Genomic DNA, 12,678 nt, shown 5'->3' with positions numbered 1-12,678 from the left:
CGCGACACCTGATTTGAAATCTTTATGTTGAACAGCCCAATGTATACGCAATTAAATTCAACTGCATTAGGGTCATTGGTGGCAGTAATATAAAGTAAACGTACATACAAGTTAACCAAACAGATGTTGTTTTCTTTTTGCATATTTATATTGGCAGAACTGGTTGCAGACACGCAATGAGAATTTTGGAAATGCGCGACTTCTTTTTTGGTACAGACACGCTCGCCTGACTGTTTCCATGACAATGAATGTCAACATAGGTAGGATCTTGGCTGTCGTCTCGCTCGGCAATAATTGTGGTAGCTACGGTAAATAGCAGATTGACCCACCAAAAAAGCTTTACATGACGGTTATAGACTAGCATAAAATACGGGTAAGTCGCTATTTTATTATTTGCTATCTCAAGAACGAACAGGTAAGTACATTGCAGACAGACAGCTGACCTGTTACTACTATCGTTCCAGAGAGGCGCGATGAGTGCCCGCCAGCGCCACGGCAGTGAAGTGAAGGTGTTTATTCGCATCCGACCGACTGCTAACTTTGCTCAAGACCTCATTGAATACCTACCTGACGGACAGGTGACTTGTGGTGATGGCCACCTTACTGGATGTAATGCTACAATATAGACTCAATTTAGTGTTATCGACTCAATTTAAAATGGATTAAATTAAAATAATTTGCCATCAATCCACACACAATACCCCAGAATGACAAATTTATTAAAATTGAAATACAGAAATACCTAATGTTCAGACCGTTTGCTATGACACTCTTAAAATTAGCTAAAATGCAAAAATGTCATCAACAGATCACTCAGTAAGTTGAAATGAGTCCATCTTAATGCAAGGATAATAGTTCATGTCATTTTGGAATTAATATCTTTGTTTTTATAGGGTCTCTGATTTGCATAGGAATCAATTACACACTGTGTGGATTAGGATGTCACTACCAACTCAGCAAATTTCATAATTTTCTCCTGATCCTGACAAACTCCCCAGTCCCTGCCGGTGACAAACATACCCATAACTGGATGCAGCTACCACTATTCTTCACACAAGCGAGAGTGCGGAAACTGCATTGCATGTGCTGGATTTGCACCAAACTTAATGCTCTGTAGTAAAACCAAATAAAAACATTTCCAGCCACTTTCTTTGCTGTATCACTTGAATTCATTGTTGCAAACACAATTATGGATATGAGATACATTATTTTCCATTAAGGGATTCTTTTTGGCCACTTGGTTATAGACCAATTTTGTAGAGTGACTGAGATGATGTTGTCCCATCGACTGTGCTTTTTCCTCTCCACCATTCAACTTTGGAGATTTTTGTAAGTTTCCCCAGGCCTCAGGGTCGCATTCCTGAGCAGTTTTGTTCCTCTCCATTTGCTCAGTTTGTAATGACAACCTGATCCACACAGTGTGTAATTGATTCCTATGCAAATCAGAGACCCTATAAAAACAAAGATATTAATTCCAAAATTACATGAACGATTATCCTTGCATTAAGATGGACTCAATTCAACTTATTTTTGATGACATTTTTGCATTTTAGCTAATGTTAAGAGTGTCATAGCAAAGGGTCTGAATACTTATGTACATGAGGTATTTCTGTATTTCAATGTTAATATGTTAATGTTCAATTTCTAAAAACCTTTTTTCGCTTTGTCATTCTGGGGTATTGTGTGTGGATTGATGGAAAATTCATTTAATTTAATCCATTTTAAACTGAGTCTATTACACAACAAAATGTTGAAAAAGTGAAGGGGTCTGAATACTTTCCGACGGCACTGTATACTTAGGTAAATCTTGTGGCAACAACACTCACTTGTGACAACTCATCCCTCACATTACTGTAGCTTTTAAATCCTTTTATTGAGCAGAAGGAAAAATACAATTTCTGAAGTATAACATGCATGCTCGTTTTTATTTTGGTTTCATAATGCCTATCAGTCTAAGTCTATACATCTTAGTTAATAGAGGCTAGCTTCATCTAGAGAGTCGTCCATGGTTATAGTAGGCTAATATGAGTTGGGTTAGATTGTCATGACATGACCAAGGCTCTGTACTGTCTGTCTGATGCTCTCTCAGAAAATGAATGTCCGTCAGAGGAGGGACTCCAGGAAGGGGGTGGTGAACAACCAGCTGAGCTCCTGGTCCTTCAGGCTGGATGGGATCCTCCATGATGTGTCCCAGGAGGAGGTATATGCCCGTGTGGGGCGAGGGGTGGTGCTTGGAGCGCTGGAGGGGTACAACGGTACGTTTCTCATCTCTTCTCACCTCTAATATTGTTGTCTCGTCTGATCCTAAAGACCCACTTGTTTGACAAGAAAATATATTTAACCTCGTTGGAGGCAGAAACAGTCAGATACCCAGGCTAGGCAATCCTGTGTCATGCATTTTTTGTTTGAGAATAATGGAGGGAACATCTGCCTTTCTTGTCTTGCAGGTACTATTGTGTGTTTTGGACAAACAGGAGCAGGAAAGACTTACACCATGACTGGAGCTACAGAGAGTTACAAGCAGAGAGGGATCATTCCTCGAGTCCTACAGGAGGTACACAAGGCCCACAACAGACTCTTGATCATTATTTCATTAGTTCATTATTCTAGGAGTCACTCAATGTCATGTTATATTGGCTTTTTCTGCTCAACTAATACACAAATGAATGACCCTCTCCTTCTGTGTGTCTTTGGCCTAACTAGTTCTAACAGTACTGGATAGAAATGATCGATATGGTGAAAATTCCACCATGCCTACCAGAGGCGAGATACTGCAGTACCATCTTGCTTATACCTGTCCAAATCCTTTCAGATCTACACAAGTGTCTAGGGAATAGGGGCTAGGAGTTGTGTCTGGACAGGGCCTTGGACTCCCCTCCTGTATCATATGTGTGTGTGTGTGTGTGTGTGTGTGTGTGTGTGTGTGTGTGTGTGTGTGTGTGTGTGTGTGTGTGTGTTCTTCCAGGTGTTCTGGGAGGTGGCACAGCGTTCGGACCATGCCTTCAGTGTGCACCTGTCCTTCCTGGAGATCTATAATGAGACCCTGGTGGACCTGCTCTCTTCTGTACGGGGCTGCCCAGGAGCAGGGCCAGGGGGCATGGCTGTGGTGGAGGAGGCAGGTGGGGGGGTATCGGTCAAGGGGCTGTCCCTGCACCCGGTCAACAGCGAGGAGGAGGCCCTCAACCTGCTCTTTGAGGTGAGAGTTATTATGAACCTCTCCCTTTGACTAGACTTGACTAAACTCCTAAACACCTCGCTCTAAAGGGGAAAGGCCTATAATGAAGCTTCGATAGTAGGCCTACACTAGACTTCAGATATTAATCACTACATAAGCTATGCTAGCTGCAGTTATGTTGAATAAGCTATTATAGTCGTCTTCCTGGATGGATACATTTACAATTCATGTGAGTCTAACCTACTATACAGTACTGCACCTCTGACAGGTGATGCACATCCATCTAGTGCTAGAGGAGTATGATGAATTGATTGAGTCTCCCTCTACATTCAGGGAGAGATGAACCGCATCATCGGAGCTCATGCCCTGAACAAGAGCTCCTCCAGATCTCACTGCATTCTAACAGTGCATATTGAGGTATAGTAAAGCGGGTGTTACTTAGTATATACACTGGCAACATTAACACTACATTGATGCGTAGCATGGAAGTATCTTTTAAACACTGTTTTTGCCAGCCATTACACCGTACTTGCTGACACATTCTTAAAGGTGTTTACTACTTTGTGCCTCACAGTCTCGCTCCCGTACTCTGTCTGATGCAAAGTACGTCACCTCCAAGCTGAATCTGGTGGATTTGGCAGGGTCAGAGAGGCTGGGCAAAACCGGAGTGAGTTATAACCAAAGGTTCTGGAATTTGCTGATGAATTAATACTTGGCACATAGCCGTTGATTTATAAATGCATCAGACTTGCATGCCTTGCCTCTTCCATATACTGTCCTCTCCCTATACTGTACATCTGTATTATATGGTACCGTATGTCTATGAGAGGAGTGGATCTCAAAGGCTGCCAGTTCCTGTGTCTAACCCGTGTCTTACCTCCTGTTGTCTCTCCTGTGTTGTCCAGTCCGAGGGCCAGGTTTTGAAAGAGGCCATGTACATCAACAAGTCCCTGTCCTTCCTGGAGCAGGCCATCTTGGCCCTAGCAGACAGCCACAGGGACCATGTGCCCTTTAGACAGAGCAAGCTCACGCATGCCCTCAAAGACTCACTGGGTGAGCCTATGCAGATCTATTCATTAGCCTATACGTTTGTAGCATTGAGTGATTAAAGGGGCAATCTGGGATTGATACATTAATTTTTGGACTTTTAAATTAATGACCTATAGCCATTGATTCTTGAAGAATATAACTTATAAATGCCTCATGAGCATAGTCCAACTGTGTTACCCCATCAGACCCCAAAATATAAAATAGTTTTACTAAATCATTTATTATGTTATTGTAAATAAACACTATATAGCTTCAAAACATGGTTAAAACTATAATTTTGATCTCATGGATGGTCAGTCCTTGGATCCATAGCTCCGTCAAACCACTTTGTTGTTTGAATCCCAGATTGCCCCATTTAAACTGTTTCTCAATAGGTGGGAACTGCAACACTGTTCTTGTGGCCAACATCTATGGAGAGGCTTCTCAGATAGACGAAACAGTGAGTAAACCTTGCTATGGGGCTTTGTTGTGCACACAGGAAAAAATGTTTTACTAAACTAATAAATACTATACTTAAGTTGTAGTTCAGTCTAGTCTACTATAGAAGCTGAGTGTCTGAATTATATTATTTATTGCATGACAGTTTGGGGTTGAAAGCATTTATTCATTCATTCATAGTGATTTCTGTGACCTGCTCTCTTTTCTCTAGCTGTCCACACTGCGCTTTGCCAGTAGGATGAAGTGTGTGCAGACTGATCCGGCTATCAATGAACACACAGACCCTGTGGTGAGTCATATTGTCTCACACACAGTACCAGAACACATCAGAATTATGTATGAGACAGAATACACCTTGTGTAGATAAAGAGTCTTATTTGAGAAATTCATAACACTGTTGTTCTTGAAGCACCAGTCATTTGCACTGTATTGTTTGGTCTAGGTTGAAAGTGATGGTGATTTGAGAGGGAAATGTAATCTGATTGATGTAAACTGTGTGCAGCTCCAGGTCAGGAAGCTGCAGAAGGAGATCCAGCTGCTGAAACAAGAGCTGTCCATTCATGACACTCTGGTGAGGACACTGCTTATTTTTTTACTATAGTAAAATAATAAGTTCCACCTGTACTCCACCTGGCAGGGAGACCAGGCTACATCTGACAAGATGTGTACTTGTGTTTGTCTTGATAAAACTATGCAGTTCAGGGAGACATCTCAAAACTGTGACCCCTTAAAAAAAAGTATTCTTAATTTCTCCTTAAAGTCATTACACATATGGATGGATGAATGGGGTTTTCCACTGGTTTCACATATCCAATCACATACAAATCAGTGATTAGCCTAGGAAGAGAAGGAAACAGGGTTGCATTTCTGATCTATTTAAACAGGTCCCTTGTGGTTGATTGGGTTCGTGGTTGATTGTTCCCCAGGTGAACCGCCTGGGCGTGTCCTACGAGACGCTGTCAGAGAGCCAGGTGGTGGACATCCAGGGGCAGGTACAGAGATACCTGGAGGGAAGCCTGGACGAAATCAATGTGAGAACCTTAAACATCCAACATCATTGTAATTAATTGATATTGATTGACCTTGTTGTCATCAATAATCTCTGTGTTGTGTGTTGTGTGTTCTGAATTGTAAGAGAGACATATGTAGGTGTGATTACTTAATCCCAATAGTTTTTGGAAGTCCTCGAAAAAAACAATGATTGCCTCTAAATATAATTGTTCTGAAACCTTATTTAGCTCCCATTCATAATGTCTTGTCACAGGTTGTGAACATCAGACAGATCCAGGAGGTGTTTGTCCAGTTCAAGCATGCTGTGCAGTGAGTAATGCTCACCTGATAAATAACTATTTACAGTATTGTATATATATAAGTTCATGTCATGGGGTAAGGATTAATGTGTGTGTGTGTGTGTGTGTGTGTGTGTGTGTGTGTGTGTGTGTGTGTGTGTGTGTGTGTGTGTGTGTGTGTGTGTGTGTGTGTGTGTGTGTGTGTGTGTGTGTGTGTGTGAAGGCAGCAGGAACAGAAGGTGAAGGCCCAGCTGTGTCAGAACTACACCTTGGTGGAGAAAGCCCAGAATACTTCTGCCACTGCCAAGGTCTGTCAAGGCCTGTTTGGACCATTAGCTTCCAAATTGTTGCTGGTTCAAACCTCAATGCTATCTCAGTGGGGGTACGTTTTGGACATAACACTTTTGTTAGTTTAACCATTCGTCGCCAAACAGGAGGTTAAACTGAAAACTGTTCTAATTTTCAGTAACAAACTGGCTTAGAGGCTAATACATTGTTAATTAGTTAGTATAAGTTGAAGTAGAATTTGGAATGAATGCTGCTACATGAACTCTTTCAGCCACAGGGCCCTAAAGGCACGGTGGGAGAAGTGGAGGGTCGTGGATTCGGGTTGGGGGTGGCAGCTCCTTCAGAGAGGCACATCCGACCTCTGTCTCCAGGCAGGACCAAAGATAAGAGGACCAAAGAGCTGGTCAGGTGAGTGTTTTAAGGACAGTTCATGACCTTATGTCCTGCGGCTCAGTGACATTCCCTTTTAGATTTCTCCTTACCTATTGAGAGCTCATGTCATGGCCATCTCCCTACCCCCCACCGCTCAACCTTCACCCTCTCTCCTGTGACTGCTGTTTAACCCACCACCGCCACCACCACCACTACTCCAGCCAGGGGAAGAAGGAAGGAGTGGGCCCTGGGTCAGGGAAGCCAGTAGAAGCTGTGTCCAACCCCAGGGTGAACTCTGTCCTGCCCCCCCAGAGAGAGAGAGACTCAGAAGGACGTGAGCTGGAGACCCAGGGCCAGGACCCGCCAGGCCCACAGCCTGCCACCAGGGAGCCCCTCAGGACAGAGTATGTACACACGCCTACACCCCTTTCCGATACTATAAACATCCTGCTAACTGCATGTGTCATTCTGATCTACTCTATACTCCACATTCTATATCCACACACCTACAGTAAGTGCCCTTACAAATAAACCTCCTGCAAACTGCACAGGTCATTCTGATCTACAGTATATTACACATTATGGGGTCAATTGCTGCCAACTTTGATGGGGGGTGATAGCAAGATGATCACTTGTTAAACCAGGGTGGCGTTCTGATTCTCTACCTCTCTTCTAAAGTGTGCACTCGTACACTCCCCCTCATGGATTTAGAAGGAATAGACTGGTGTAAGGAATATAGTGGAAATTCTCTCCAGCCATGCTTGCAGCAATCCAATGCTTTTAAATGCATGAGGGGAAGTGCATCAGTGCACACTTCTAGGGAAAGGATAGAGCATCATCCCCCTGTCAAAGTTGGCAGCAATTGCCTCCCTATGTATCCTCTATGATGTATCCTTATATAGAATGGGAGAGCCTGGGTCATCATAGCTGTCTCTCTCCCTCTCTTCTCCCAGCTCTCCTCCACCCAAGGCGGAGGCCTTCAAGGACTTCAAGGTGGAGAAAGGCAGTGAGATCAACCGCATCCTGAAGGAGAACAAGGCTTTGCTGCTGGAGCGCCGCGCCCACCTCCGAGGGCTCACAGAGAGGGTAAACGCTGCCAAGAGAGAGATCGACTGCACCAGCACTGCCCTGCTCCAGTGGAGGGACAAGAGACAGAGCCAGGGTACTAGTGTGTGTGTGTGTGTGTGTGTGTGTGAGACAGGGAGAGATCGTTTCATTTTGCTGATTTTGTTTTGCCTTGCTACAACGGGTCTTGCCAACAAATGACCAGTCCCTGTCATTGTGCATTGACAAATTAGATTAATGCTTATTGGACTGTTGCTAACTGCTAATACCAGTGAGAATAAATTATTCCTAGATCACTATATTGAATGTGTATGTGAATGTGAGTTACTCTGTGGCTGGCTGCAGGTCAGTTTGTGAGTGCAGAGGGGGACCCTGTGCTGGATGAGGCAGAGCTGTCTCTGGTGCTGCGTCTGCGGGAGCTGAAGACTCAGTACCGTCAGCAGTACGAGGAACTGAGAGGCACCAAGGCTGAGGTCAGCTACTGCCAACACCTGGTGGACCAGTGTAGGACACGCCTACTGGCCGGTGAGCTTCCACACCAAACCCTGTTATCCTGAAGCTTAGGCCTCGGCCACACAAGTCCATTGTGTCCCTAAATGTTGGATTGAACCAATGGTTTCTCTACTAGAATCATGTGTTTATGGACAACAGAGATGACAAGGACCTGTAAGTGTCCATTTTCTACTGACAAATTTTTTTGGAGGAGTTTAACTTTTGACAATCCGTCTGTTTAGCCAATTAGAAACGAGGAAGTGGTCGTGCCTCTGTTTGTTTAAGCCCAAATTCCACGGATCAAATTGGACAGTGACTTTATATGTATGTTTTCTGACTGACTGTTGTGGCCACAGCCTTGTGCTGAAGTGTGTACTGCATCAATTAGCTACCACCTCACACCCAATATCTCCTTCACGTAGACTTTCATATCTTATCTCATATCTATGGCAAATGTTATGCTGTGCTGACTCATTTTCCTTTCACATTGTCCTTCCCAGCACTTTTTCAGGAACCATAACCAGGCCAGCCCAGTACAGCTCAGCATGGTTTGGCTCTGTAGTGTGAGTTAGGGCTAACAGTCTGTCTTGTCATGTCCCCCAGAGTTTGAGAGCTGGTACAATGAGTCCTTCCTGCTGCCAGAGGAGGTGCAGGCCATGTTGAGATATGGAGGGCTCATCCGGCCTGGGCTCATCCCTGTGGACAAAGCTCTAGCGCTGGTGAGTCAGAGGAAACTCATGCATGTACAAATCTCACACTGCCTGGAGAAGTGTTTAACATTGAAGTAACCGCATCATTGTGATACATCAATCTGCTGCGCTGGGCAGCCCGACTGCAATGCAGTCGATCTCAAACTCAATAGTTGAATGTGCACACATGGCCTTAGCAAGTCATTGCTAAGTCCTCTTTCAAATGAAAGATGTCAACGATTCTATGCAATGAAGTGAATGGTTGATTTGTGGTAAGAGTAGTTAACATGAGGGACCCTCTTGAACTCAGTTCTGTTGAGTCCTCAGGAGGACGATGAGCAGGAGCACTTTGAGCGTCTGCGCTACGAGCTGATAGCAGCCAGCCCCAGTGCTATCTCCTTCTACAACGCCCACAACAGGACCCTACAGCGGGTGGGTCTCTCTCTCTATCTCACACACACACGTAATGGATAATGGCTACCATTGTAACTCGCACACAAAAAATAAGTTGTCTTACACACACTACAGACTTTCATATGCACAAGCTTTGACACCACCACTGACAGTGTGAGTGGGATTTCCCAATCGGCGGTTGAATGAATGTGTGTGTTGTTCTCCTCTCCCTGCAGAGGAACTACAGCAGAGCCATGTCTCAGACTCCGGTACAGAGGAGCCCCAGGGGGCCCCGCCGCACCAAACTGCCTGCTAGTCTCTCTATCATCTGAGGGAGGAGCAGTGGAGGAGGCAGTTCTGCTAGAGAACACTGTCTGCATGCAAGAATGGTTCCATCTAGTTCACAAAAAATAATCTCTCTTTCACCTCGAATAAAGACTAAAGGTTTTTTTAATTTTTTTATTTGATTAGGTGATTAAGAATGAATGCAGCTTAATATACTGTATGTTGGATCCATGTCAGTTTGGACAGATTTGTTAATCTCAGCTTCTTGGCTGACTGTCTAAAAGAACACTTCAGTTCCAAGAGAATGAATGTATAATACAAAGACACAATGCAAGGAATCAGCTTGTTAAATGAAAAGTAAACTTTATTATTCCTGAACCACAAAATAGACTTCTTTGGTTGTACAAATTCACTAGTTACAGTCTTGGATGAGCTCTAACCCCTTGACCCCAGCACTTCCGCCCTTTCCCTCCGACCCGTTTGGAAAATAACAACAGCCCCCCAAGAGAAGAGATAATAACCAAAAAAAGTTGTTCTGCACTTAAAAATGTAGTGAATCCCATTTTTTTCTGTAAAGATTTAGACCTACAGCACATAAAAAAAGAAGATATCAGCCATTCGCAAAATGTTATCATCCAAACTGAATTTCAGTCAGCGAGAGCAACACAGAAAGCTATGATTAGTACATTAAATTAACACAAATGCTACTCTGTCATGATTCTGCGACAAAGGCGCCAGATACGTACAACCAACAGCAAGTAAAGCAGAGAGGAAAGACTGGATTGAGAATGATTGAATGAAATACATTTTGAGGGGGATTACAAATCTGTTCTACCTCTAGAAAAGTTCTCTCCCAGTAGTGAAGCCAATATACATGCAGAGAGCTCCCCAGTCCAGAGCCCGCCAGACAGACTAGCAGTCCAGACACTCGCTTGGTCTTGGCATAGACTGGCTCAGTTTCAACCCTTAGTTTTGCTTTCCTTTCAGTATTTTGTACATTATTCACACAATAATAAAGGATTTCAGTGGCGTCAGATTTAAATTACCTAAAAGAGAGATAAAAAAAAATAAAAAGGAAGCAACACCTGCTACCTTCACCAGCCAATCTGGAATAATATCTCCAGTTATGAAAGATATGAACGAGATTCACATTGACTAATGATGCCCCCCCCAAAGGACAGGGAAAGTACCGTATGTAAATGGAGATGATACAGTGGATTTATGTTCCCAAAAGTGACTGGCATATATGAATCATGATGAGAGGCCAATCTGGTTTGTTTGTTTGTTTGTGTGTGTGTATGTATATATGTGTGTGTGTGTGTGTGTGTGTCCACCTGCTGGTCACTCCAGTGGTCACATTCTCTAGAATGGGAATGTAACAGAACATAATGGACCTAGTCCAGAACAGTTATAGGTCCTCTACTCTGGTCCACTGATACCATTAACTGATACCATTAACTGCATGATACCTCAATAAAGAGGTATGTTTCCCAGTCATAAAGAAAGAAGAATCACGAAAGCTATTGCTGCCTCGATTCTAAATTAGCCTTGGATCTAATAATTCAGCTATGCTTGTGAATGAGACTTGTTTGCATGTCATTTGATTCATTATTTACATGTATCATGCTACCAGTGGGAAGTTTTCAGCAGGCAGAATGCCAATGTGTTAGGCCTGCACATCAACGTATGTTCTGTTGATATCTAATAGCTTTCCTGTTAAAGGTGAACACCTTCATGATAAGACTAAAAAAGTAATGTGCTTGCCTTATAGATGAGAAATACATGAATGTACTTCAACATGCCTTAAATGACTATGATATGACATCATGATATGAACTGATATGCAAGTTAATCTAGCTCTGACTTGTGGCCTCGACATTCAACAATCCATTTCTCAACAGTTAATTTCCTTATCAGAAATAAAATGATATGCATCACTCCATTGATTCTTTGTACTCAAAAGTACAAGGGGGTAGGTAACCTCTATGTATTATGGAAAAGGCCTTAGATTTGAGTAATACAATAAAAGCAAAATAAGTTATTTAAAAAGATACAAATGTTTATTTTAAAAGCCATGCAGTGGCAGTGCAGTGCATATATGTAGTGTTTAAAATGCCCTGCACACTCATGGCAGTGAAGGTAGCAGGATGTCCCCTCCTGCTCATAAAATATATACACACCCCCTCCCCACAACCCTCTAAAAACTGTGACATTTTACAATCTATTCACTGAAAACCTCCAAAATAGCATCTGAAACATTAGTATTACAGCTACAATTCATCTTTCTTTTTTTCCTTCCTCCGGAACATTTTTCTTTTTAAAAACAGCAAAATCAGAGGAGGCGCTAAAATAAAAAAAGGTCAGTCACCTGTTAATATAATTCAGCTTCTAAAACGCAAACTGAAGAAAAAGAACCAAAATAAAAACGAGAATAGTCTTTTTTTAAAGAGTAATGCTAGCTCCCCTCACTGGCCCCGTCTCCCTGGCATGGGGACTCGGGCCTGCTGTACATGCCAACTCATCCTCAGACTGTAAAGGCAAGACTGGCACGCAGGATATGAAATGATATGTGTGGGTGTATGTGTGTGTGTGTGTGTACACTGTATGTCATTCTCAGTGTCATAGTCTCTGCAGTGGTTAAACATGGGAGTACGCGACTCCCAAACTGTGTGTGGGTGTGTAGTGACTCAGCGCCTCCTCAGTGTGTGTGTGTGTGTGTGTATGACTCCAGAGTCTCCTCCGCGGTGGGTGAGGTGTTATGTGGGCATGGCGGTCTCCAGGCTACGGCGGCCCTGCCTCAGTTTGCGCTTGTTGCTGTAGAGGGCCATCTCCTCCAGCGCCGAGGTGGCAGGCAGCGGAGAGGGCACCTCAGCCCCGGGGTCCACAGCGGGCACTGCAAGAAATAGAGGAGATACATCAACATATCATCCCTAATGCGTACACTTATTACCATAATCCCCATCTCCCACAATGCCAACGCTGTGGACAGGAACAGGAAGCTTTGCTTTGAGAAAGATTAGAGGAAGCCCCGCTAGCCTTGCCCAGCAACAACACCAGCCACACTTCCTGTCAGACAGGTGGCTAATGGGAAAAGGAGGCGTGGTCTGTCTTGAGCAGACGCAGGAACCTGCAAGGGAAGCCC

At 43.6% G+C, this 12,678-nt stretch overlaps 2 protein-coding genes across 8 annotated transcripts in view; one reads left to right on the top strand and one right to left on the bottom strand.

The window, feature by feature from the left end:
* Positions 1-339: 339 nt before the first annotated feature.
* Positions 340-9,583, top strand: kif9 (kinesin family member 9; the record flags this gene model as incomplete). The annotated part of the gene is made up of 21 exons (XM_083674480.1): positions 340-373; positions 465-578; positions 2,090-2,255; positions 2,448-2,554; positions 2,966-3,196; positions 3,509-3,592; positions 3,750-3,842; positions 4,081-4,228; positions 4,600-4,664; positions 4,875-4,952; positions 5,166-5,234; positions 5,590-5,694; positions 5,928-5,983; positions 6,176-6,260; positions 6,512-6,648; positions 6,834-7,016; positions 7,566-7,774; positions 8,023-8,202; positions 8,773-8,888; positions 9,186-9,290; positions 9,488-9,583. The coding sequence occupies exons 2-21, from the start codon at positions 474-476 to the stop codon at positions 9,581-9,583; spliced, it is 2,418 nt and encodes an 805-aa protein (XP_083530606.1). The 5' UTR covers positions 340-373; positions 465-473.
* Positions 9,584-9,874: 291 nt separating this feature from the next.
* scrib (scribble planar cell polarity protein) overlaps positions 9,875-12,678 on the bottom strand; it is a 68,367-nt gene continuing 65,563 nt past the window's right edge. For 5 of the 7 annotated variants that reach the window (XM_083673847.1, XM_083673850.1, XM_083673852.1 and 2 more), the window contains one exon: positions 9,875-12,429. In XM_083673847.1, the coding sequence (XP_083529973.1) occupies positions 12,293-12,429 (137 nt within the window). In that variant the 3' untranslated portion in view covers positions 9,875-12,292. The remainder of the gene's footprint in view (positions 12,430-12,678) is intronic. The other 2 variants (XM_083673851.1, XM_083673853.1) reach the window with 1 other exon arrangement.

This window comes from Argentina silus (genome assembly GCF_951799395.1).
Source record: "Argentina silus genome assembly, chromosome: 1".
NCBI classification, from domain to species: Eukaryota; Metazoa; Chordata; class Actinopteri; order Argentiniformes; family Argentinidae; genus Argentina; species Argentina silus.
Note: the sequence above shows the minus strand (reverse complement) of the source record. Positions and strands in the feature narration are given on the sequence as shown.